A 22,413-nucleotide genomic window follows, 5' to 3' on the forward strand; every position below is an offset into this window, starting at 1 on the left:
ACCCTGGGACCAGAACCTGAGCTGAAGGCAGATGCTTAACTAACTGAGACTACCAGGTGCCCCAAGTTTTTAGTCTTTGTCTAGTGGATCTGCCGGATCTGCCATCAGGTCTTTTTCAGACATAATTTCTGTTGATCTACTTTTTTCCGTTGAGTGAGCTATACTTTCCCATTTCTTTGTACATCTTGTGATTGTTGTTGAAAACTGGACATTTGAATCTAATGGCTGAAAGTTTAGAATTGAAGCTATAAACTATCAGTATTTGTCATTCATAAAAGCACTAACTGTAAGCAGTAACGTCTTCCCACTTCCATATGATAGCAAGGGTTCTTCTGCTCCAGTACCTTAGTTTGAAGTCAACATGTCTACCTACCATCCTCTTCTTCTTCACCTCTATCTCTGTTAAAGATACTTTATGAAATTTTCTTTGACCTCTTCCCACTTTGATCTGTTCTTTAAATACCTATAACAATTATGGTCAGAAAAGCTATTTGGTAAATTATCATGAATTTCTTATATTTGGGGTCTATCGGTTATTTAGAACTTTTCAATTATTTTTATATTTTCACACGTATATTTTTTATTTTCCCAAATTAATAGTAAGGTCTGTGGGGGCAGAAATTTATTTTCTCTCTTTTTTATTTTTTTGAAGATTTTATTTATTTGAGTGAAAGTGAGAGACCAAGCAGTGGGGAGAGTCAAAGGGAGAGGGAGAAGCAGGCCCCCGCTGCTGAGCAGAGAGCCCCCGATGTGGGGCTTGATCCCAGGACCCTGAGATCATGACCTGAGTGGAAGGCAGATGCTCAACCGACTGAGCCACCCAGGCACCCCTCTTTTTTTCTTTTCTTTGCTTTTCTTTTTTTTTTTTTTTTTTTTTTGCATCTCCCGGAGTGTTTCTTCCTTAATGAAAAATCATGACTTTTTTTGTTTACTTGATTTAGTATTGAAATTCATCTATCTTTTGTTTATCTACATGAAAGAACACAGGTAAATAAAATATGTAATAAAAGCAGTTTTGTTTGGTACTAACTCTATAGTAACTCATATAATATATATAGTAACTCATATAATGAATTATTTGTTTCAGGGGTAGACTAAATTTTTAAATATCACATTATTTGCTATAGTTTCCATCTTCTGACTGGACCCTGACTTACAATGCCTGATACTAAGTACTTAATAAATGTTTGTTGAATGATGACAACAGAATGATAAAGTTCTGAGAATTTTGAGGTATCCTACATTTCAAAAATAGTTTCTATGAACTTTGTAGACATTTATTAGAAATCAAATCCCCTTCTATTTAAAATTTAAAAAAAACTTACAGCTGTTAATATATAGGTTTTGCATTAATTATATTTCTTCTATGAAATTACCATATATAGGATGTTCTCCCCAAAACAATATGGTGAGAATTTTTTATTCTAGAGGAGTTCATGTTTTTCCCCAAGAATTTTAAGTGAGTAGTGAGTAACTAAAGAGTAGTGGGTCAAAGAGGTGAGTAGTGGTGGTGGAGTATTCCACTTATTCCTAAATCAGTATTTCTAAAGAAGTTCGACCTTACCATTTTCCAGTCCTGGGGCTGGCTGTCTCCAGGTGAATAGACATCAACTTTGCATACTCCATTTTGGCTTTGTAACCAGTCAACCCTTTCTGACATCTGGAGGTAGAAAAAAATGAGAAAGGGCCATCAAAGGACGAGTTACATGAAATGAAGAAGAAAGACAAATAATTCAGGTGTGCCCAACAGGAGCAACGCTTTCAATAGAGACTTGTCCCACGAGCTACTACAATGCATGAAACTCTAGATCTCTCCATTCTCAGTTCTCAATTGCATGAAGATTCCTTAAATATTTGTATCTCTAGTACTGAGGCCGGTGCCTGGTATATGCTAGAGGTACTTACTACAGATTGTTTATGAATGAACCTATGTAGCCATGTCCTGCTCTGTGTGTCTTTGCTTGACAGCCTTTCCACATCCTGGATTTTCACTAGACAATCAAAACTCAATGTGATCAAAATAGAATTAATTTATATTTTCCCTGCCCATTCTTGTCCCACTGACTTATTATTTTTTGTCCCACCAACTTTTACTTTTAAAGTAGTAGATGCTTCATTTTCATTAACTTCTGGAGCACTAACTTAACTTATATTAGCAGTAACTCTAGTAGTTCCTCCTTAAGAGGAGCTTAATCCCTCCTCCAGATAGCTAAGGGTGGGGGAAATTCTTAGTCTCCATGGTTCAGCCAAACTTCTGGTGCCAGGAGAAAAGAGATGCCACATACACCGTTCAGCGGACATTTGCATGGATGCCCTTGCTGTTGTTGATTGTTCCATAAGCCTCCCAATACTTCACTCTACTCCCTAATCTCAGTAAAGGCACTGCCGTCTAGCTGGTCTTCCAAACCAGAAAAATGATAATCATTTTAGTTGTCTTCTTGCACCCCAAAGCCTCCCTCTAGCTGCTACCACTTTCTTTTTTCATTTGTTGACAATTTTCATGAAAGAATTGATTATACTTGCTTTTTGCTAACCTCAAAATTTAGCGTAACAGCCCCCTTTCCTTTGGCCTTAGTCTTGTCTATTTTCCTTAGCATTGCATCTTATTTGAGAGTCTTTGAAAACATGGCTAATTATAATATTTGTCCACTGATAATCTACAAGAAGCTTTTCTTTGACCTCTTTTTCCATGCCAGACTTCCATTACTAGGCTTCCACACTGAAGTTCCCTTCTTTCATTATAAACTTTGCTTAACAAGGTGGAATAAAATGTCCAATTTTTCTCAACAAGGTGGAATAAGATGGCCAATTTTTCCTCTCTAATGGAAATGTCTTTTAGAAATGTGTGTGTGTGTATTCTCATATTTGGTTTGAAGAAAATAAAACATTTATTTAAAATTGTTATGGGGTGCCTGGGTGGCTCAGTTAGTTAAGGGGTTAAGCGCCTGCCTTCAGCTCAGGTCCCATCCAGAGATTCTGGGATTGACCTCAGCTTCCTGCCTAAGTGGGGAGTCTGCTTCTCCTTCTGCCCCTTCCCCCTGCTTCTGTGCACGCTCTCTCTCAAATAAATTAATTTAAAAAATCCTAAAATTGTTGTAAGTTGTTTTAAACTGTTACAATAAAGTCCAAAAGCTTCTCCTTTTTTTCACAGTGAAATTAAATTTTATTAAAAATTGCTTGATATAAGCATTATGAAGGGTTGAATACCTGGGTTAATTGGAAATGTTTGTTTTAAAGGACTTTGGGCAATGGTGGGGGCTGACATCCTCCCTCAAGATAAAAACCAACACAAATCAAATACAGATTACACAAGATTTAAGCTTATTTATAAATGGATTTATTATTTTTCTTATATAGCGTATTACAAGTAATAATTAAAAAAAAAAATAAGACCTTTTAAGAGCTACTTGTCCTTTGCTCCCACAAAGATTTGTACCTGTTTTCACACCCTAATCACTAACTCAGATTAGGGACAGTTTCTCTTACTCTTCCTGGCATTGTAATACAATAGTTTCCTTGGGAACACAGTGGGTTTTCCTCCTTGATTAGATGTTAGAATCACCCAGAGAACTGTTTAAAGATACTGACTGAGATGTTAACCTCCCAAAGAACCTTATTTCATTTGTTTTGGGTGGGGAAACTTAGCCACTGAATATCTTAAAAGCATCCTGGGTGATTCTGAAGTACATCTACATAAGAATGAGAATCTCTGGGTCTGGGGATTCTGAGAAAGACTGCCTGGCTCCAGATTATTTTATTTTATTTTATTTTAATTTTATTTTTTTTATTATTTTAATTTCTTTTCAGCGTAACAGTATTCATTGTTTTTGTACCACACCCAGTGCTCCATGCAATCCGTGCCCTCTCTAATACCCACCACCTGGTTCTCCCAACCTCCCACCCCCTGCCCCTTCAAAACCCTCAGATTGTTTTTCAGAGTCCATAGTCTCTCCAGATTTATTTTTATTTATTCTTTTCTTTAAAAATTATCTAAGATTTCCTAACATTCTTTAGTATCTTATTTCAATTTTTTTAAAAACCATAATACAGGAGTTCTTAATGTCTATGAAGTCAAGGCTTTATTGTCTCTCAGCAACTATTATCTGCTAATATTCTTATACTTGAGTAAGCATAGTACCATGAACAAAGGAATGGATGTTATTATTACTTGGACAGAGAATGAGAAGACTTAGAAATAGACTGCTCTGAACTGTTGCTAGAACAAGTGAAAGCCAGAAGCTTACCTTTCAATCTCCAGTTGATATTTTATCTTAATGAATTACATCTAATAGAAAATGACAAAACTGATAGAGGCTCCTCACTTATTTAAGCTATTTATTGCAATTAAAAAGCCAGAATGAAAATTAAGTACATAAGGAAGGAAATTATGTGATCACTTACTCTTACTGAGGACAGGTTCTGAGATACGAGGAAAGCTCGTGATTAATTTGTTGTTGTCTTCACTATCCCTAAATTTACCCACCCCTCCTGCCATGAAATATAAGGGATCTGCAATGGAAAGACACAGATAAAAATGACTAATTTTACATATGAACCCTATTGCTCTGATTACCAAATAATGATTTTGACTTGATTTACTCATTATTTTTCACATGTAGTACACAGGTCATAAGCACAAAATGACATTCAATTTAAAGGCCACATCTTATTCTGGGTGCAGTCTGATGTTCCCAGATGACAAAAAAAAAAAAAAAAAAAAAAGTTCCATCTTCTGGCCAACATTGTCTGAAATGACTATTGCTATTCTCTACTTTCAAATCAGTGGTATATAGGGTTATTTAACAATGACAAAACTAGAAGTTTTTAACTTCATCTCAAATTTCTTGATTAGGAAGTCAGAATAGTAGTAGCTAGGATGAAGAATAAGTGTCCCGAGTTCATGGATCTCAAAGCACTTTGTAAATATTCTTTTGAGGACTTAAGAGAAATATACATCTTCATCTTGCAAAGAGCATATATAGTTAATGTTAGCTCTAGCTTCCAAATAAAAAATTTTCCCTGTATTTCCTCTTCTGAGACATTTACAGAGAAGACATTAGGGCATTGTACTCTCATATTGGAATATCCATGCACACCCCACCCTCCTGTGATATTTCTCTAAATCCCACCCTTGCTTGGTAAGCTCAGGACAAGCTTACCACGTCTATAAATATTTTCTAAATATCTAATTGAACATGATTGCTCCTCTGCCAAAGTTTCCATCATATTTTGTTTCAATCTTTACATCCCATCTAGTCCTTTAATTGCTCACATATATTTCATCTCTGTAATTATTTTTAAATGAAAAAAAATTTTTATTAGGTTATGTTAGTCACCACATAGTACATCATTAGTTTTTGATTATAAGATGGTGTTTTGAGGACAGATGCATTTTCTTATTCATCTTGGGATCCCTCGTAGTAACTAGTGTCTTAAAGTTGGTGCTTAATAATTATCCACTGTAGAGAGAGTCAATTATTATATGCTTTCACTTACTTGTGGAGCATAAGGGATAATATGGAGGACACTAGATGTTGGAGAGGAGAAGTGAGTTGGAGGAAACTGGAGGGGGAGACAAATCAAGAGAGACTGTGGACTCTGAGAAACAAACTGAGGGTTTTGGAGGGGAGAGGAGTGGGGCGTTGGGTGATCCTGGTAGTGGGTATTAAGGAGGGCACATATTGCATGGAGCACTGGGTTTGGTGCATAAACAATGAATTCTGGAACACTGAAAAGAAATAAAACAAAATAAAATGAAAAAAAAATTATCTGTTGAAAGAATGAATACAGGAAAACTGCCTATTTCGAATTCCAGATAGTGTAATCTTTTCTTTCTTTCTTAAATAGGAGAATCTGAGAACAACAAAAAATGGTTTGCTCAAGTTTCCTATGGTGTTAAGCCACACATTCAGGCTTTCTTGAAGCTTGGTTCCTTTTGGGGATAAGTTCACCCCAGAAACACATTCAAGGTATAAATAATTATCTAACAATTTATTAACAGAACTTCCTATCCCAATAACACCAATAAATCAACAACCTTTTAGTCATATATATCCAACAAACACTTCTACTTACACATACTAATGTTTTTATTCTATTTTGTATGTCTTCTGCATTTTTATCTGCATCCATGAATTTTTTTTAGATTTTAAATGCCCCAAATGTCCTGGCTAATTGTATTTATATGAAGTACTTAAACATCTTTTGATGATAATGATATTCATACTTCTAAATCTGTATACATTTCCCATAATGAAATTTGAAAAAGAGGGAAGGAAAATCTAGAGTTTAATGGACCCAATGAACAGATTCATAAATATCTTAAGCTCAAAGTTGGTGAATAATATCCTGGAGTTAGGGTAGAAAATTAAAAAGATGCTTTGTATTATCTATTAAATTTGAGGAGGAAAGAAAGCTAACTCTATACAGTATATAGATAAATGGACCCTAGAAGCCATTTATTCTAATAACCTTACTTTATAGATTAAGAAACTGAGTCCCAGAAAGGAAATGTTAAAAACACTGGATATATTCCTTTAAATAATACAGCTTTGCATGTTAACATCCCAGAAGGTATGAAATTTTTCTATAGCCAAGAGGGATCCTGTGGCCCATAGAAGGGACAACCCTTAAAAAGTGCCAGTGTGGTTACTGCCTCAATAATAATCGAGGAGGAATGCAAATCGTGAATGCCAGCCAGAGAGGGCATAACACAGGAATTTGGTTATGGTTCCTGTACTTCAGACCACAGCTCTATCTCAAGACATTTTTCTCCGATATCCATCATAAGCAAGAGGCTCCTGTTTACTCAAGGTTCTTAAAGTCACAGAAAAGCCCAAACTACAGGCAACATAAATAAAGCTTTTGCTGGGTTGATACCTATATCATCATGTTTTAAAGTTTATTCAACCAACGTTATTACTAATTATTTAAAGTTTATTCAACCAACTTTTATTACTAATTTTGAAAAGAAAGAATATATTCAATTATATCCATTCTCTTTTTCTCTCTCATTCCCTTCTTTTAAGTGCCAGGTACATTGTACACACTCAATAAATTTTGTTATTCTTAACATCAGTTACAATTGGTTATTTAAGGATTAGAAGTGTGTGTGTGTGTGTCTTTTTCCCTTGGAGATACCATTCACTGTTAGCTTCTCTGTGGATCTCCTCCATTTTCACTTTCCCTTAACTTCTTCTCCTGGTGCCTCAGAAATACAGATATTTCCTCCACAAGGCTTTATATATATCCTGACTTTTCCATGTTCTCTATTGTCTAGCCACGGCTTCAGAAATAACAGTAAAGATGATGAAAGTAAATGAGAATTAAGACGCAGGACTCAGAACTACACTGGTCTAATTTTGTTATTAGAGCACAGGGAGAAAAACAAAAAACAAAAAACAAAAAACACAACTTTTGGAATAGTTACACAATGAAGAGAAGTCAGCAGGTAGTTAAGCTTCCAGACTCATCATCAAATTGGGAAGTGAGGAGTAAGTCCCCTTGGTGATCCCAAAAGGATGGCCAAGGAGATCTGGTTAAATCTGCAATTAAGTTAAAATTTCAGCAGCAAAGACGATAGGTTTAGCTGTTATACTACTGAGGGAGAGGCTCATTTATTTCAAGAAAACCCTGATGTAAAATGTAAACTGTGCAAGAAGGAAGGCTGGATTGAACATTAAAAGTTAACCATCACTTGTCACTGAATTCTCCTTTTTAAGTACAGAGGCTCAGAAAATGGGCTGTTGTATCAGTCCAGTGGATTTCCTACCTCTGTAGCACTGGAAGAGTGAACCACAGAAGACTCCAGACTATATGTTAAAAGTCAATGAAGATGCTGGGATGTTCTTGCTCAGCTCAAGATCTTGTTTCCTCCTCCAGCCTTCCATGTACCTCCCCCTTGTTGGGACTGAAGAGTGACATCAGAATGACAACTGGTGATATCATTGTCTCTATAGCAACAGTAGTGAGGCTATCAGAAACTGAGCTGTCAAAGGACAAGGGGGATAGGTTAAAATACACTCCATGTCTCTGATGCTTAGTTTGGAAGGACTGGGCTTGCTTTCCCCTAATTAATTTTCTCCATTAAGTAACTGGGCAGGGAATACGGGCGGGGAAAATTTTGCCATTGGATCGTACTTAAAACAACAGAGTATTATATGTAAACAAATTCAGATGGGTACAGAGAGGGAGAAATAAAAATTCAGCATCAACTAAATTTTTTTGTGCAAAGCCTATGAAATCACTTCATTTTGTGAACCCAGCCTTGACTCTGAGTTATAAGCATCTTACCTTTTGTAAAAACAAACAAACAAGCAAACAAGTAAGTTTGCAGATATTTTGCCCAAACTGACTATCTCTGGGTTATAATTTATCTTCAATGGTCAGAGACAGTAAATCTAATCCATTCTCTGCAATGCCTCAATCTGAGGAAATGTACTGGGATAAATCACACTTAGAGACATTTGGCTGACAATTTCTGTCCTTGAGGAGGACTTTATTCTTAGTACATTCTCTTTGGAAATATTACCCTATGAACTTTTAACTAACAATTAAGTATAGGACTAGTACATAGTTTTCATGAAACAAAAAGAATCTTGATCAAGGCCACAAGGTAAAGATTAAAATTTTTAACAAATTCAAAAGTGACTGGTTTGTTACAGGCTTCCTTCAACAAGGTTTTTTATCTACTGATGATCTTTTATACTGTCTCAGTTTCTTCATCTTTAAAATAAAGGAACTGGGCTTAGTTATCTCTTGAGATCCCTTCCAGCTCTAACAGTCTAGAATTTTTGAAACTTTGATGGTTTGTAAATAGACCTGCCCAGGGGGTGGCTCAGTGGTTTAAGCCTCTGCCTTTCCCTCGGTTCATGATCTCAGGGTCTGGGATCAAGCCCCACATCAGGCTCTCCGCTCAGCAGGGAGCCTGCTTCCCCCTCTCTCTCTGCCTGCTGCTCTGCGTACTTATGACCTCTCTCTTTCTCTGTCAAATTAATAAATAAAATCTTTTAAAAAAAGAAACCTGCCCAGATGACAACTATTAACTGATAGAGCGAGGACTGGGATCTAATATTCTGAGTTTTAAGTCAGTGCTCTTTCAACAATATGTCATCTTGAAATTAGTATTGAGAACATGAGCCACTGTTCGACTTCAAGATGTAAAATAGCAGCCTTGCCATTTTACACAGGTATTAGGAGGCCACTCATGATAACGGGGTCTGCCAGTTTATCAGAACCAGTCAAATATTTTATATTCATATTGATTCCAGAAGCAAATATTAGAGAATTTTAAGTGCTGAGTGAACACTGGATGAGGCCAAGAAATATAAGACTGTAACATTATCGAACCTCTCTGATAAAATTTCCTCAAGAAATTTTCTTTTCCTTTAAGAGTTTCTTTTCTCTTCCAATTCAGTTTGGTACAGGACACTTCAAGAAATAGTTGGGGGTGGAATGGGAGTGGGAAACAACGGATCTCACAAGCCCAATAATAGGCAACCACTACTCATTAGGGGACTTTTGTCCATCCAAGCAACTCACACTACTTTCCTCTTGACAAAAACAAAGCACTGAAAGAATTACCAAATCTAGAAAGATCCCCCAAACTAGTTTGTTTTTTAATAAACCCAAGGCAGATGTCTCAGGACAGATTGCTTGTTGCTGTCTGCCATGCAGAAATTTTGAGCAACCAGAATAAACTACTTAAAAATGCAAGTGTTTAATCTTTCTGCAATCTCCGCAGACTCTAGAACAGTGCAGATTCTCAGAGTCCACGGTTAAGAAAATAAAAATTATAAACTATTGTTCTAGACTCGTCTTGAGTTTCCTTCCAGAAAAAAAGTGCAGTGGCATACATACCCGCTAAATTTTACTTAACATTTCAGGAGGTTCACAGACTTCCTTGAGCCCATTCATGAATCACACCCCAGGTTAAGAATCCCTGGAGTCATACGTCAGGTGGTAATAAGTGCTTTCATATTAAATAAAAACAACAAAGAGACGACGGAATGATGACCACCTGGGGGTGTCAGAGTAGTTTTCTCCGAGCAGAAACTTGAGCTGGTGTAGACTTCTGAGTGAGCATCCCAGGTAAAGGGTACAGCAAGAGCTAGGGCTCCGAGGAGACAATGTGCTTGGCGAGTTCGACGTGCACATCCTGATTTCCATTTCTCTTCCTTCCCTTCTCTGCCCTCCCGCCTCACTTCTTTCTTGTTCAACCTCTCCTCTGGACCCCAGTTCTTTCATTTGAGAATTTCCTGAGTGCCGGGGCCACGCCTCCATTTTCCCTAGTCTCACCAGAGCTGCTCTCTCTGACATTTCAGGAAATAAAGAACTGAACTTAGAGTCGGGAATGTTGGGGTCCCTGCAGCTCGGGTTCTGCTGCCATTTTGCACGCCCTTCAGTCAGTCACTGGTTGACTCTGAACTTCACGTTCTCTGGCAATGAGATTATCTTTACGGCCCACCCCAGATCTGAGATTCTAATCCCAAGATTCTTCTCTATTTCTCTTCTTTGCCTTCTCCTTCACATTTCCTCCCTTGCGCCTTGCTCTCTCTTCCCCCACCTCTCCTCTCTTCATATCCCACCCCTATCTCTGACCCACGCCTTCGCTTCTCGGTTCGCGCCTGCGCAAACAGACGTGGACGATGACTTTTAGCCCAGCTCAGTAGCCGTAGTGGGTCGGAGCGTCGGCCGAGGGGGATTGTGGGGGAAGATGGCGGCCGTCGTTCGCCCCCGGGTTGTCCGGGCCCTGCCAATGTCACGTAAGTGTCACCGGGAACAGTGGCCTCCGTTTGAGATTGCGAGGCGGGGATCGGAAGTGTTGAGAGTGGCGCGGTGCCGCAGTGGTCACGCCGACTCCCGACTACTTGGTCTTTCTAGGTCCGCGACTGCCTGTAGTTTCTGCTTTCCTTTCCCCTCCTTGACTCACATTGAATTGTACTTTTGGGAAGGGGGTCTGTGCTGAGCGAACGTGAGCAGTGGGAAGGGAAAAGGAGGAAGTGCGGGACATGTAAAGGATCGAAAGATCAGTTCTCATAGGGTTGTAAGGGTTTGAGGTTATGAAAAATTAGTATGTGTGTCCAAACAAACTGAGGGTTGCTGGGGGGAGGAGGGTTGGGAGAGGGTGGTGGGATTATGGACATTGGGGAGGGTATGTGCTATGGTGAGTGCTGTGAAGTGTGTAAACCTGGCGATTCACAGACCTGTACCCCTGGGGATAAAAATATATTATATGTTTATAAAAAATTAAAAAATTAGTGTGTGTGACCGGTGGCGGGACGTTCGGGGGTTGGGGTGGGGGTGAGATCTGAAAAGGATGGAAGAAAAAGGATAGAGAAGTTTCTTAATGAATTAACTGTACGACCTTGTGCAAGCCCTTAATCTGTCTCAATTTCAGATTCTTCATGTTACAGTGGGGATGGTAATACCACAATGTCAGGAAGTTTACGAAACGATTAAATAAAGTAATATTTATTGAAGTACTTTCTGAGTCAAAAACATCCCTGCATATGTAGAATGTGTTAGGTCGAGACACTGGGGACTGGGGGAGTGAGGGATGCTGGAGAGAACAATCAGGGGCTTGGCGGAAAGGAATGTGAAGAAGAGTAAAGGATATCTTAAGGTTTGTCTAAGCATTGTTCATTTTTCCTTCTATTCTGATTGGATCTGCTGTCATGGTCCTCAAGTTGAAAATATACATTTGCTCTTACACCAAGAAACGAGGCAAGAAAAGCAAGGAAATTGGGAATACAGTTACACTTTATTATCATTCTTCCCTTTCCACGCTTTCACAAATTTGCCCCAGTCAGCCTCCAAAAGTTGTGTTTTTCCATAGTGAATTCAGGTCATTATCAAATATCATTTGCTCTCAAAGTTAGCTGCATGTCAGAATCATTTTTAGTGCTTTAGAAAAAACAGAAATGGGGACTCATTGCAGAGCTATTGAATCAGAATTTTTGAGACTGACTCCTTGCACCTTAGGTTTCGAAAAAGCTCCACAAGTCCTTCTGATGTTTAGAGTGAGGAGCAAGTCCGGAGTATTTGGAGGACACATTTCTATTTTCCATCTTGGGTAGAACTGCTACATACCACTGGAAAGGTGATTGGTTCACGTGGTTTATAGTGGGTGGTTTTGTAGCTGTGACTTTTTTGCAAAGACATTTGTTGGTTCTTGTGAAAGTATTACATAGGTGGGACATAATGTAGATCATGAATGATAATAACTGCTATTTTTGTGTATTGGCTATTTGCTAAACACAGTCCTAAATATTTTTAAGTAAATATTTATTAAAATAAGTATTTTAAAATAAATATTTTCACTTTAACTTCTTTTGCGTTGAAACCATAGCTTGTTCTGTTAACCTCTATGCTTTATTGTCTCTGGTGAGTAAGCTTTTGCATCAACTCTAGAGAGGCCAGTCTAGTGTATAACATAACAAAAAAACTATAGGATGGAACTGTGTGAAACAATTATATATGGTGAGATGTGGAGAGACTTCTAAGTACCATAGGAAATCAGAAAAGGGAAAGATTAGTATCATTTGAAGTAGGGAAGATTGGAAGAGCAGTGGAGAATTGTAGTGCTTCCACTGATTTTTCTTTTTGTGTTTTAGGATTGTTATGATTTGGAAAGTGAGAGAAACTAGGCATTTTCCTGGCATGGGCAAGGACAAGGTGGTGAGAATGGAATCACAAAGTGATTAGGAGGCAGTGAACTGACTACCTGTAGATATGGAATAGTAGGAAAGAAAGTTGAATATGTTAGGTAGGATCAAATAATGGAGGACTTTGAAAGTCAAGCAGTTTTGTCCAGTGGTCTGGAAAATGGGTTTTGCAAGAGGAATCAGTGAGATACAAAAATTCAGTATTAGAACTTAAGGAAACATTTTCAGTAATAATAACAACAATAGCTAACACGTAGTTCAAACTATATACCAGACACTATTCTAAGTGCTTTAATATGCTTTATAGTGTATATGACATATTGGTACTACACAGAATGTATGTGTGATTTATAAATGTTTAAAACTTATGCAGTGTGCAAGCAAATATGTTTGGAGAAGATCGGTTTATATATTATAGTAAGAAGCCAATAGAGGTTTTTGAGCAGAAGAATATAATGAATAAAGACTATTTATTACTCTCCTAATGGTGTTCATAATATATGGAAGAAAATAGAGAAGTTGGAGCCAAAGAAGGTAACCACTTAGATTTATTAAGTACCTAGTAGTGCAAGGCACTGTGATAGGTACCTACCCATATATTAATTTTCAAGTCAACCCTCTAAAATGTAAGCTCCCTAAGACCAGGGACTGTCTTTTTTATTGTGCTAGTCAGTTTCTAGATTAGTGGTTGGCCTGTAATTGTTGGGGAAAAATAAACAAATAATCTCATGAGGTTAGTGTAACATCACCTGAAAGATTTTGAGGTAATAACAAGTGAAAGCTTCTATTACTCATGGAGTGCTTAACATGCGCTACATAATGTGCTAAGTGCTTTGTATACATTTACTATAATACTCCTAACAATCATTTGTGGTATTAATTCCTTGACTGTAGTCATTCTTCCTGCTTTATCCAGTGTCCTCATTTCCTTCCTTATTGAACATTCTAATCATTCTCTCATATATTCTTAACTCCTCAGCCCATCTGCCTGTGGCATTTAAAACAAAACAAAACACTAATTAAACCAAGCTTTCCACATATTTCCTGTGTACCCCTGAATAGTAGAGAACTGAGCTACAGAAAACTCCAAACTGACCTTATTTTAAATTCATGAATACAAATATCAAGTAGATTTTCAATATTATGTTTTTCAAAGAAATTTGTTTTCCCTTTTCCATATGATTATTTAACATTGTCAGTTTCCTGAAACTTGTAACATGTGCTTCTGTCTCATTCTCACCTTTACCTAGAAATCAGAGGAATCAGATGAGAACGATCTTTTTCCCACCATAAAAATCTAATAGCTGAGCTGTGATAATTCTCAGCTTTCCGCCCTGTGATAGTGGATAAACTCCTCGTACTTTGATCTAAAGCCAGTTCTTTTGTTTTGCATTCCATCCCATTCCAGTTACCTGTGTATTCCCTCTCCTGAATCACTCGTTTTCCCCTTCTACTGGGTCATTTCTGTCAGTGTATAAATATGTTATAATAGCTCATATGGAAAAAAAATCCTTCCTTGGCCTTATGTTCCTCTAGTCCTCCCCCTACCTTTTACATCATGTCTCCTCAGAAGAATCCTCAATACTCCTTTTCCCACTTCTTTTCCTCACATTCTCTACTGCCTGCTCGAGTCAGGCTATCATTCCCACAGCAATAAAATTGCTCCTATTAGGGCCACTCAAAACCAACATCTAGGTCTATGGTCCTCTGTCCCCATCCTACTTCACTTTTCAGCTGCCTTTGATAGAGTTAACTATTACCTCTATCAGTCCCTTTCTTCATTTACCTTCTGGGTACCATTTCCTTTTGTTTTCCCCTTACTTACTGGGCTGCTGTTCAGTCTCCTTTGCTGGCTTTTCAGGCAAGTCACTTAAACTCTCTGAGCCTGAGCTTCCTTATCTGTAAAGTGGCAGGAAGAATAGTATTAAATAAGATAATACCTACTGAGCGCTTAGAACAATGCCCGGCATCGGCTAGCAGTTTTGTAAATTTAGCTGTTATTGTAGTTTGTTGGTTATGTATCTGATCTGCAGTGCTTGTTACTAATCTTTGTGGTTTCAGTCACTGTTCAGTAAGCTGAAAAAGTGGGCTTTTTCTCTAATTTCATGCTTTTGGATAGGGAAAAACCATGGTTTCTGGGCAGAGTGCCACTGGAGAATCATGTGCAGAAAAGAGACACACTTACTTAGATACTCACTTACCCACCCTTCCTCCTTTCCTCCCTCCCTCCCTCCCTGACTGCCTTCCTTTCCCCCCCCCAAACACAAGTTCTCTAAAGCATTTCCTATTTGTTTCAGTGTTCCCCAAGTTTACAGAACACCAGTGCTGATGGTAAACAGTTTGTTGATTCTAGCAAAAGTTAATTAGCACTTTAAATGTTTTACTTGTTTTTTACCTATTCCCTGAAGGTTAGGTAACTTCCTCTAAAACTCTGCCGTAATACGTTTCAAGGGGCTTGAAAATTAGGAGTGTGATTCCAAAGGAGTTTTACACCTCTGTGGAATGCAGAATAGTTGATGGAACTAGGGGTGTGTAACCTGGAGAAGACTTAGAGATATACTTGCTTCATTTAAATGAGAGAGAGGGATTAGATTTGTTCTTTGTCATTCCAGAGGAGCAAAGAAATCAAAGCTGCTGGGAAACAGTCATTGATCTCCCATGTGGTGGAACCCTCTGTTAGAATGGCTCAAATAAGAATGGTCTGTGATGGGAAGTCATGTTTCCCCACCTTGCAGATGTCTAGGCTAAGGCCACATGCTCTCCTTGTGCATATAAAGTGGAGATGTAAATAGTGAGAGGTTTGGCAAATTAACCTTTCTAAAGGTCGGAAAATCTTTTTGCAAACATTCCATTTGTCATTACATTTGATGATTTTCAATAGCTTTATATTGTCTGAACTGTACTCTTTTTAAGAAAAAAAATGTTCTCTGCTGAGAGTCCTCTGCCTCCAGCATGTATCATCAACTTTATTTTTTTCATTCATTATCAGTTTCAGAGTCTGTTTCAGGTAAATCTTCTCTTCCCTGCGCTGGGCTTATTCATTTCCACATCTACATTGTTGTATGTGTAATGTGTTTCACACAGAAATCTTTTCTTTCTGTTGTTCCTCTTTACAACCTTACTCAAATTAGTTTATTGCTTGATAGCAAAAATCCCGCAAATAACCCAATTAAAAAATGGGCAAGGAGGATATGTGAAAGGCCAACAGGTACATGAAAAGGTGCTCAACATCACTTGTCATCAAGGAAATGCAAATTAAAACCACAATGAGATACCACCTTAGACATTAGAATTGCCATCATGTAAAAGACAGGGGATAACAAATGTTAGCTATGATGTGGAGAAAAGAAAATGGCTACTGTGGAAAACAGCATCGAGATTCCTCAAAAAATGAAAAATACAACTACTATGGGATCTAGCTGTTCCACTTCTGCTGATATGTTCAAAGGATATGAAAATACTAACTCAAAAGAGGCATCTGCACTCCCACATTTATTGCAGCATTATTTACAAATAATGGGGACATGGAAACAACCTAAGTGTCCATCGTTTTTTTTTTTTTTTAAAGATTTTATTTATTTGACAGACAGAGATCACTAGTAGGCAGAGAGGCAGGCAGACAGAGGGGGAAGCAGGCTCCCCGCTGAGCAGAGAGCCAGATATGGGACTCGATCCCAGGACCCTGAGATCACGACCTGAGGTGAAGGCAGAGGCTTTAACCCACTGAGCCACCCAGGTGCCCCGTCCATCAGGGTTTGAACAGATAAGGAGTTGTGGTATTTATATGCGATGGAATATTTGGCCATAAAAAACTAGGAAATTTGACCATTTGCTGCAACATGAAGGCATTACACTGAGTGAAATAAGTCAGAGAAAGACAAATGCTGTATGATCTAAACTTTGTATGTTCTCACTTATATGTGGGATTAAAAAGAAACCCAAACTCATAGAAAAAGAGCACAGACTTTTGGTTCCTAGAGACAGAGGGTTGCAGGAGGGGCGTTTGGAGGAAGGTGGTCAAAAGTACAAATCTATAGTTATAAATAAGTACTCGGGATGTAATGTTCAAGATGGCGACTATAGCTAATGCTGCTGTATGATTCATAGAAACGTTAAGGTAGTTTATGCTAAGAGGTCTCATCACAAGGAGAAAATTGTGTTTTTCTTCTTTCCTTTTTATTATATCTCTGTGAGATGATGAACATAAGCTGAACCTGTTGTAATCATTTTATAATATATGTAAGTCAAACTACCATGCTATATGCCTTAAACTTAACACAGTGATGTATGTTATTTCTCAGTAAAACTGGAAGAAAAGTCCCCCAAATCCGCCTTATCCAGGAATCTTTCCTTGTAATTATCTAAATTTTTGCTTCCTTCCTTTGCATTCTCTCTGTGTTCCTTTTACTGTGGGGGTTTATACTCTCAATATGTAACATTTATTTTTCAATTGTGATTTATCTTCCTAGGTATATTGTATCCCATAGGGCAGGGAGTTTACAGTTGACTCTTGAACAATGCAGTAGTTAGGGGCACTAACCCCCCCCATCCCTGCAGTCAAAAGATCATGTATAATTTTTGGTTCCCCTTAAACTTAAATACTAATGACTTTCTGTTGACGAGAAGCCTTACTGGTAACATATATAGTTGATTAACATATTCTGTGTGTTTTACGTATATGTATTATATACTATGTCCTTAGTAAAGTGAGAGAAAAGAAAATGTTATTAAAGAAAATTATAATGGAAAGAAAATACAGTATTGTGCTTTATTTATTGAAAAAAATCTGCACGTGAGTGGACGTTCAAACCTGTGTTGTTGAAGGATCAACTGTACTTTCTAATATTTTTTATTTCCTTACAACACATGGATTCTTGGTTGTGGTGCTTTGTGTTTATTGCTGTCGGCACTTAAATTACAATTTTTGATTTAAAAGTTCATTTTAAACTTAAGCATACGAAAGTAGTGATAGCAAAATAACGTTACCAGTTTTGAGGAAAAGAGGTTATTCACACTCACTTTTGTATTAACATTTGCCATTTTTGTACTCTGGGGTTTTGTCTAAGGTTCTTCTGTTGCTGCAAGAGCCACTGCTGTGTTTCATGGCCCTCCCCGGCGCCAGCTTCATCATGCACTCATACCTCATGGCAAAGGTGGGCGTTCCTCAGTCAGTGGGATTGTGGCCACTGTGTTTGGAGCAACAGGATTCCTGGGCCGATACGTTGTCAACCACCTTGGTAAGTAAAGTTCCTTGAGTTCAGTATACTCCAGTGCCATTTATTACGGTTGCCTATTGAGAAGCCATGAAGCATGTTTCTTTTCCATTTAGCAGTGTTACAGATTACTCCTGTCTTGGATTTATGTCATCTTGATCTGCTATGCATTAGGAAGCTTACCGTGCTTACTGTATAGGATGTAGAAACAGGAATGTGGTCTCTGAAAAGTTATGGCATCTCTAGCACAGCAAAATAGGCTTTTTGTTAAACATGGTATCCATTTACTTACCATACTAGAAGTTAAATATTTACCAAATTGCTGTCCTAGAAAGTATTCATATTACATTAATCTTGATCCTTATTTCAATCCATTCTTTTTTTTAGGACGTATGGGGTCACAGGTGATTGTACCCTATCGGTGTGATCTGTATGACACCATGCACCTTCGTCCCATGGGTGACCTTGGCCAGATTATATTTTTGGTAAGAGCCTGTGTTGACAGATGTAAATTACTGAGGTCATTTTTAGGAGAGAGACAGTGTGATAAAGCAGCAGTTTCACCCAGACTGAACCGAGAGCATCCTTCATTTATCCCGGTCTCGTAAACTCTTGCCCAGCAGTTGACAAACGTTTTCTGTAAAGGGCCATGGGTAAATATTTTATCTTTTGTAGGTCACAGAGTCTGTTCATGATTACTCAGCTCTGCCCTTCTAGCCTGAAAGCGGCTATAGATAATATATAAATGAATGGAAGTGGCTGTGTTCTAATAAAACTTTATGTACCTAGTTAGACTACAGGCTAGATTTGCCTGTGGGTCATGGTTTGCCAGCCCCTGCTCTAGGCCTGTGCCATCCAGTATGGTAGCCAGTAGCCGCATGTGGCCATGGAACACTTGAAATGTGGCTAATCTTAATTAAGATGTGCAGTACTTAGCGTACATACCAGCTTACACACCAGCTTTCAAAGATGTAGTGCAAAGAAAATGATATAGATCTTTAATAATTTTTTATATTTATTACATATTGGAATAATATTTCGGCTATATTGGGTTAAATAAAGTATATTATTAAAATGAATTTCACCTCTTTCTTTTTACCCTTTTAAATGTGACTGGTGGAAAATTTAGAATTGCCTGTGTGCCTCGTGTTATAATTCTGTGGGACAGTGCTTCTGTAGATGGTGAGCATCACAGATAGGGTGTTTTACAACTTAGTTTCCTTGGCACAGACTGAATTTAGAACAGTACTTGCTCTGCTTCCTTATTGTTATTCTTTAATCTGTAGGTTCTTCCTTTAGGCCAAGAGTTGCCAATGGGGTGAAGTGGTGAGGAATGGGGTAAGGGGACCTTTCAAGGAGGTGCTTAAAAACATGTGGGCCTTTTTGGTTGCCACCGTGACTGGAGACCATCTTGACTTATTAGTTAGGAGTAAGGGATGCTGGGCAGTCCCTTTCCACAAAGAATTAACACTGCCCCTAGTGCCTACAGTTACCCTATTGAGAAACACTCTGGGCCTTGATGCTCTGTCTCCTGTTCTTCTGGCTAAATTGTCCAGCTTTTATCATTCTGTATGGACTTGCGTTCTTCCATGTACACACTTCCCCTTTTAAAAAATAATTTGGTGGGGCGCCTGGGTGGCTCAGTGGGTTAAAGCCTCTGCCTTCGGCTTGGGTCATGATCCCAGGGTCCTGGGATCGAGCCCCACATCGGGCTCTCTGCTCAGTCGGAAAGCCTGCCTCCTCCTCTCTCTCTCTCTCTGCCTGCTTGTGATCTTTGTCTGTCAAATAAATAAATAAAATCTTTAAAAAAAAATAATTTGGTAAGCATCCTTAAGATCTCTGATATATTCATGTAGATTATTTGTGATTGCTTTTAAATTTTTACTTATTTTTGATAGCTTTTTCATTTATTCCTTACTGAATGTTCACAAGCTAAGTATAATACTATGTTGGAAATTCTTGTTTCTGAAGTTTTTTTTTTTTTTTCTCTAAAATCTTGTTCTCAAATATTTTCTTGGTCTTATAGGTAGAAGAGCTTAGCTTTTTCCCTGTTTCTTTGTGACTTGACTTTATCGGTCACTTTGTCAATCCTCTAAAGTATCTCACAAATAATAGGTGAAAACATTGACTGGTTTGCAGATGCCGAGTCATTGGAATTGAGCTATATGATATATATCCCATGCTTTCTACAGGTATTTATAGAGTGCCTGGCATTGAGTTAAACTCTGAGCATGTCTTCATGAACAAGACCACAGGGAGCTCTCAGTGTTAATAGAGAACACAGAGACTAAACCTACTTTTTTTTGTTGTTGTTTGTTTTTTAGGGAAGGGGAGAGAAAGAGTGCATGTGAGTGCGGTCTTGGGGGAAGGAACAGACGGAGAGAGAATCTTTTTTTTTTCTTTTCTTTCTTTTTTTTTTTTTATTTCTTTTCAGTATAACAGAATTAATTGTTTTTGCACCATACCCAGTGCTCCATGCAATACGTACCCTCCTTAATACCCACTACCTGGCTCCCCCAGCCTCCCACCCCCCGCCCCTTCAAAACCCTCAGATTGTTTTTCAGAGTCCATAGTCTCTCATGGTTCACCTCCCCTTCCAATTTCCCTCAACTCCCATCACGGAGAGAGAATCTTAAACAGGCTCTGTGCCCAGCATAGAGCATAATGTGGGGCTTAATCCCACGACCTTGAGATTACGACCTGAGCTGAAATCAAGAGATGGACGCTTAACCAACTGAGCCATCCAGGCACCCCAAACATACTACTTTGAATATAGTATTGTTTATAAAAGGGGAAAGGCAAGAAAGATAAAATGGGAGGACTTCACTGTATTGTTGTTTATTTTGGAGAAGGGTGTACCATACTAAGTGAGGTACTGATTTCCCTGCTTTAATCTCTGTTGGAAACTGCTGTCTAAATTACCACCTGGTTTGCTAACTTGACTGTGCTCCCTGAGCCTTATCCCTGGGAATTTGGTTTCCTTTTAATTCTTTTTCTCCAGGCTTCTCTCTTGCACCATTCTTACAGGTATGCCCCAAGCTCAAGCTCTTCTACTCTGAGTCTTCTTGGATTCTTTTTTTCTCATCCTTGCCCTCTTTTCTTAAAAAAAAAAAAAAAAAAGCCTTTTTTAGCTCTTTATGTGTAGAACTGCTTTTTTTTTTTATTAGCTATGTCACTTACCATGCTGTAGATTGTATGTCTGTTTTACTTGATCTTCATAGCAAATCCTTGATATGGGTTGTATTTTCAAATTTTCCATGGAGATTGGAGAGATAACCTTGTACACAGTTCACAAAAGACAAATGGAATTCCTGTCTGACTCCCCAGCTGTCACTCTATGTGTCTCTTGTACCCCATCTCCTTCATCAGTTGTACCTAGTTCCTCCTGCTGAGGGCTTCATCTTTTGCTCGTGAGTTTGGTTTCTGGAGCCCTGTCTTTTCTAAATTGCTCAGGTTGGTTAGTGGGCCCCACCTGCTTCCTCCATCTCCACATCATTCCTTTCTCTCTCTCTCTCCACTCACTCATACAGACCCCTTAGTGTTTTACCCCAAGAACTTCTTACTACTTATTATTTTCCTTTGAAATGTTTAAAAATATCCAATTTCATTTTTTTTGGTCTTTCTTTTTTTCTTTTAATTAATTTTATAAAATTAACATATAATGTATTATTAGCCCCAGGGGTACAGGTCTGTGAATCGCCAGGTTTACACACTTCACAGCAGTCATCATAGCACATACCCTCCCCAATGTCCATAACCCAACCACCCTCTCCCTACCCCCTCCACCCGGCAACCCTCAGTTTTTTTTGTGAGATTAAGAGTCTCTTATGGTTTGTCTCCCTCCTGATCCCATCTTGTTTCATTTATTCCTTTCCTACCCCCATACCCCCCACGTTGCCTCTCAACTTCCTCATATCATTTTAACATAGAAAATGCTGTACCTTTTTCTGAGGTCATTTAATTCCTGGTCTCCATTTTGGACAAGAATCGTCAACCTGACTGTAGCCTGAATCGCTCAGACATTTAGTTCTACACTGAAATCTGCCATTGACTCACCCTGCACTTTTAGGCAGGTCACTCCTCCCTGAGTGTTGTTTTCATGTCTTTAAAGTAGAAATGACTAGATCTGGGATTATAAAGAGGAAAGAGTTAAGAAGAAAAAAGAAAAAAGTCATGAATGCTCCCAATTTAATGTTAGCCTTTCAGAGATACTCCACCTATCTTCGATCTGTATCTGGTTGCTGTAAAAGGGAAAGTCAGTTTTCCTCCCAAATGATCCTTGCTGATGGGCTGTATTTCAGGAAGGGAGATTTGGTAACCAGAGTCCCTTACAAACTTGCAGGAGGCGGTTGGATGGCCAGAAATGGATGTTCCCCACTAAAAGTGAATACTGTCTTCTCTAATTCTATCATTTAATTACCTGAATAAAATAGATACACTGTGACCTGTTTATCTCCAGGAGAATCAGAGAATCAGCAGGGAGTTCGAGACCTCATGACCATTTTTCTTGTAATAAATGGAGCCTTTATGAAATG

At 38.3% G+C, this 22,413-nt stretch overlaps 2 protein-coding genes across 7 annotated transcripts in view; one reads left to right on the forward strand and one right to left on the reverse strand.

The window, feature by feature from the left end:
- The window catches only part of AKAP3 (A-kinase anchoring protein 3), a 33,517-nt gene extending 23,013 nt beyond the window's left edge, over window positions 1-10,504 (reverse strand). For 2 of the 6 annotated variants that reach the window (XM_047740852.1, XM_047740846.1), the window contains exons 1-4: window positions 9,859-10,504; window positions 7,772-7,909; window positions 4,402-4,509; window positions 1,565-1,660 (exon numbers count right to left, since the gene is read on the reverse strand). In XM_047740852.1, the coding sequence (XP_047596808.1) occupies window positions 1,565-1,660 (96 nt within the window). In that variant the 5' untranslated portion in view covers window positions 4,402-4,509; window positions 7,772-7,909; window positions 9,859-10,504. Of the gene's footprint in view, window positions 1-1,564; window positions 1,661-4,401; window positions 4,510-7,771; window positions 7,918-9,858 lie in introns of those variants that run through there. The other 4 variants (XM_047740849.1, XM_047740851.1, XM_047740848.1 and 1 more) reach the window with 4 other exon arrangements.
- Window positions 10,505-10,629: 125 nt separating this feature from the next.
- Window positions 10,630-22,413, forward strand: part of NDUFA9 (NADH:ubiquinone oxidoreductase subunit A9) — a 34,010-nt gene continuing 22,226 nt past the window's right edge. Inside the window, exons 1-3 of the mRNA XM_047740853.1 lie at window positions 10,630-10,763; window positions 17,732-17,902; window positions 18,266-18,363. Of these exons, the coding sequence (XP_047596809.1) occupies window positions 10,715-10,763; window positions 17,732-17,902; window positions 18,266-18,363 (318 nt within the window). The 5' untranslated portion in view covers window positions 10,630-10,714. The remainder of the gene's footprint in view (window positions 10,764-17,731; window positions 17,903-18,265; window positions 18,364-22,413) is intronic.

Source organism: Lutra lutra, chromosome 8 (assembly GCF_902655055.1).
Source record: "Lutra lutra chromosome 8, mLutLut1.2, whole genome shotgun sequence".
Classification (NCBI taxonomy): Eukaryota; Metazoa; Chordata; class Mammalia; order Carnivora; family Mustelidae; genus Lutra; species Lutra lutra.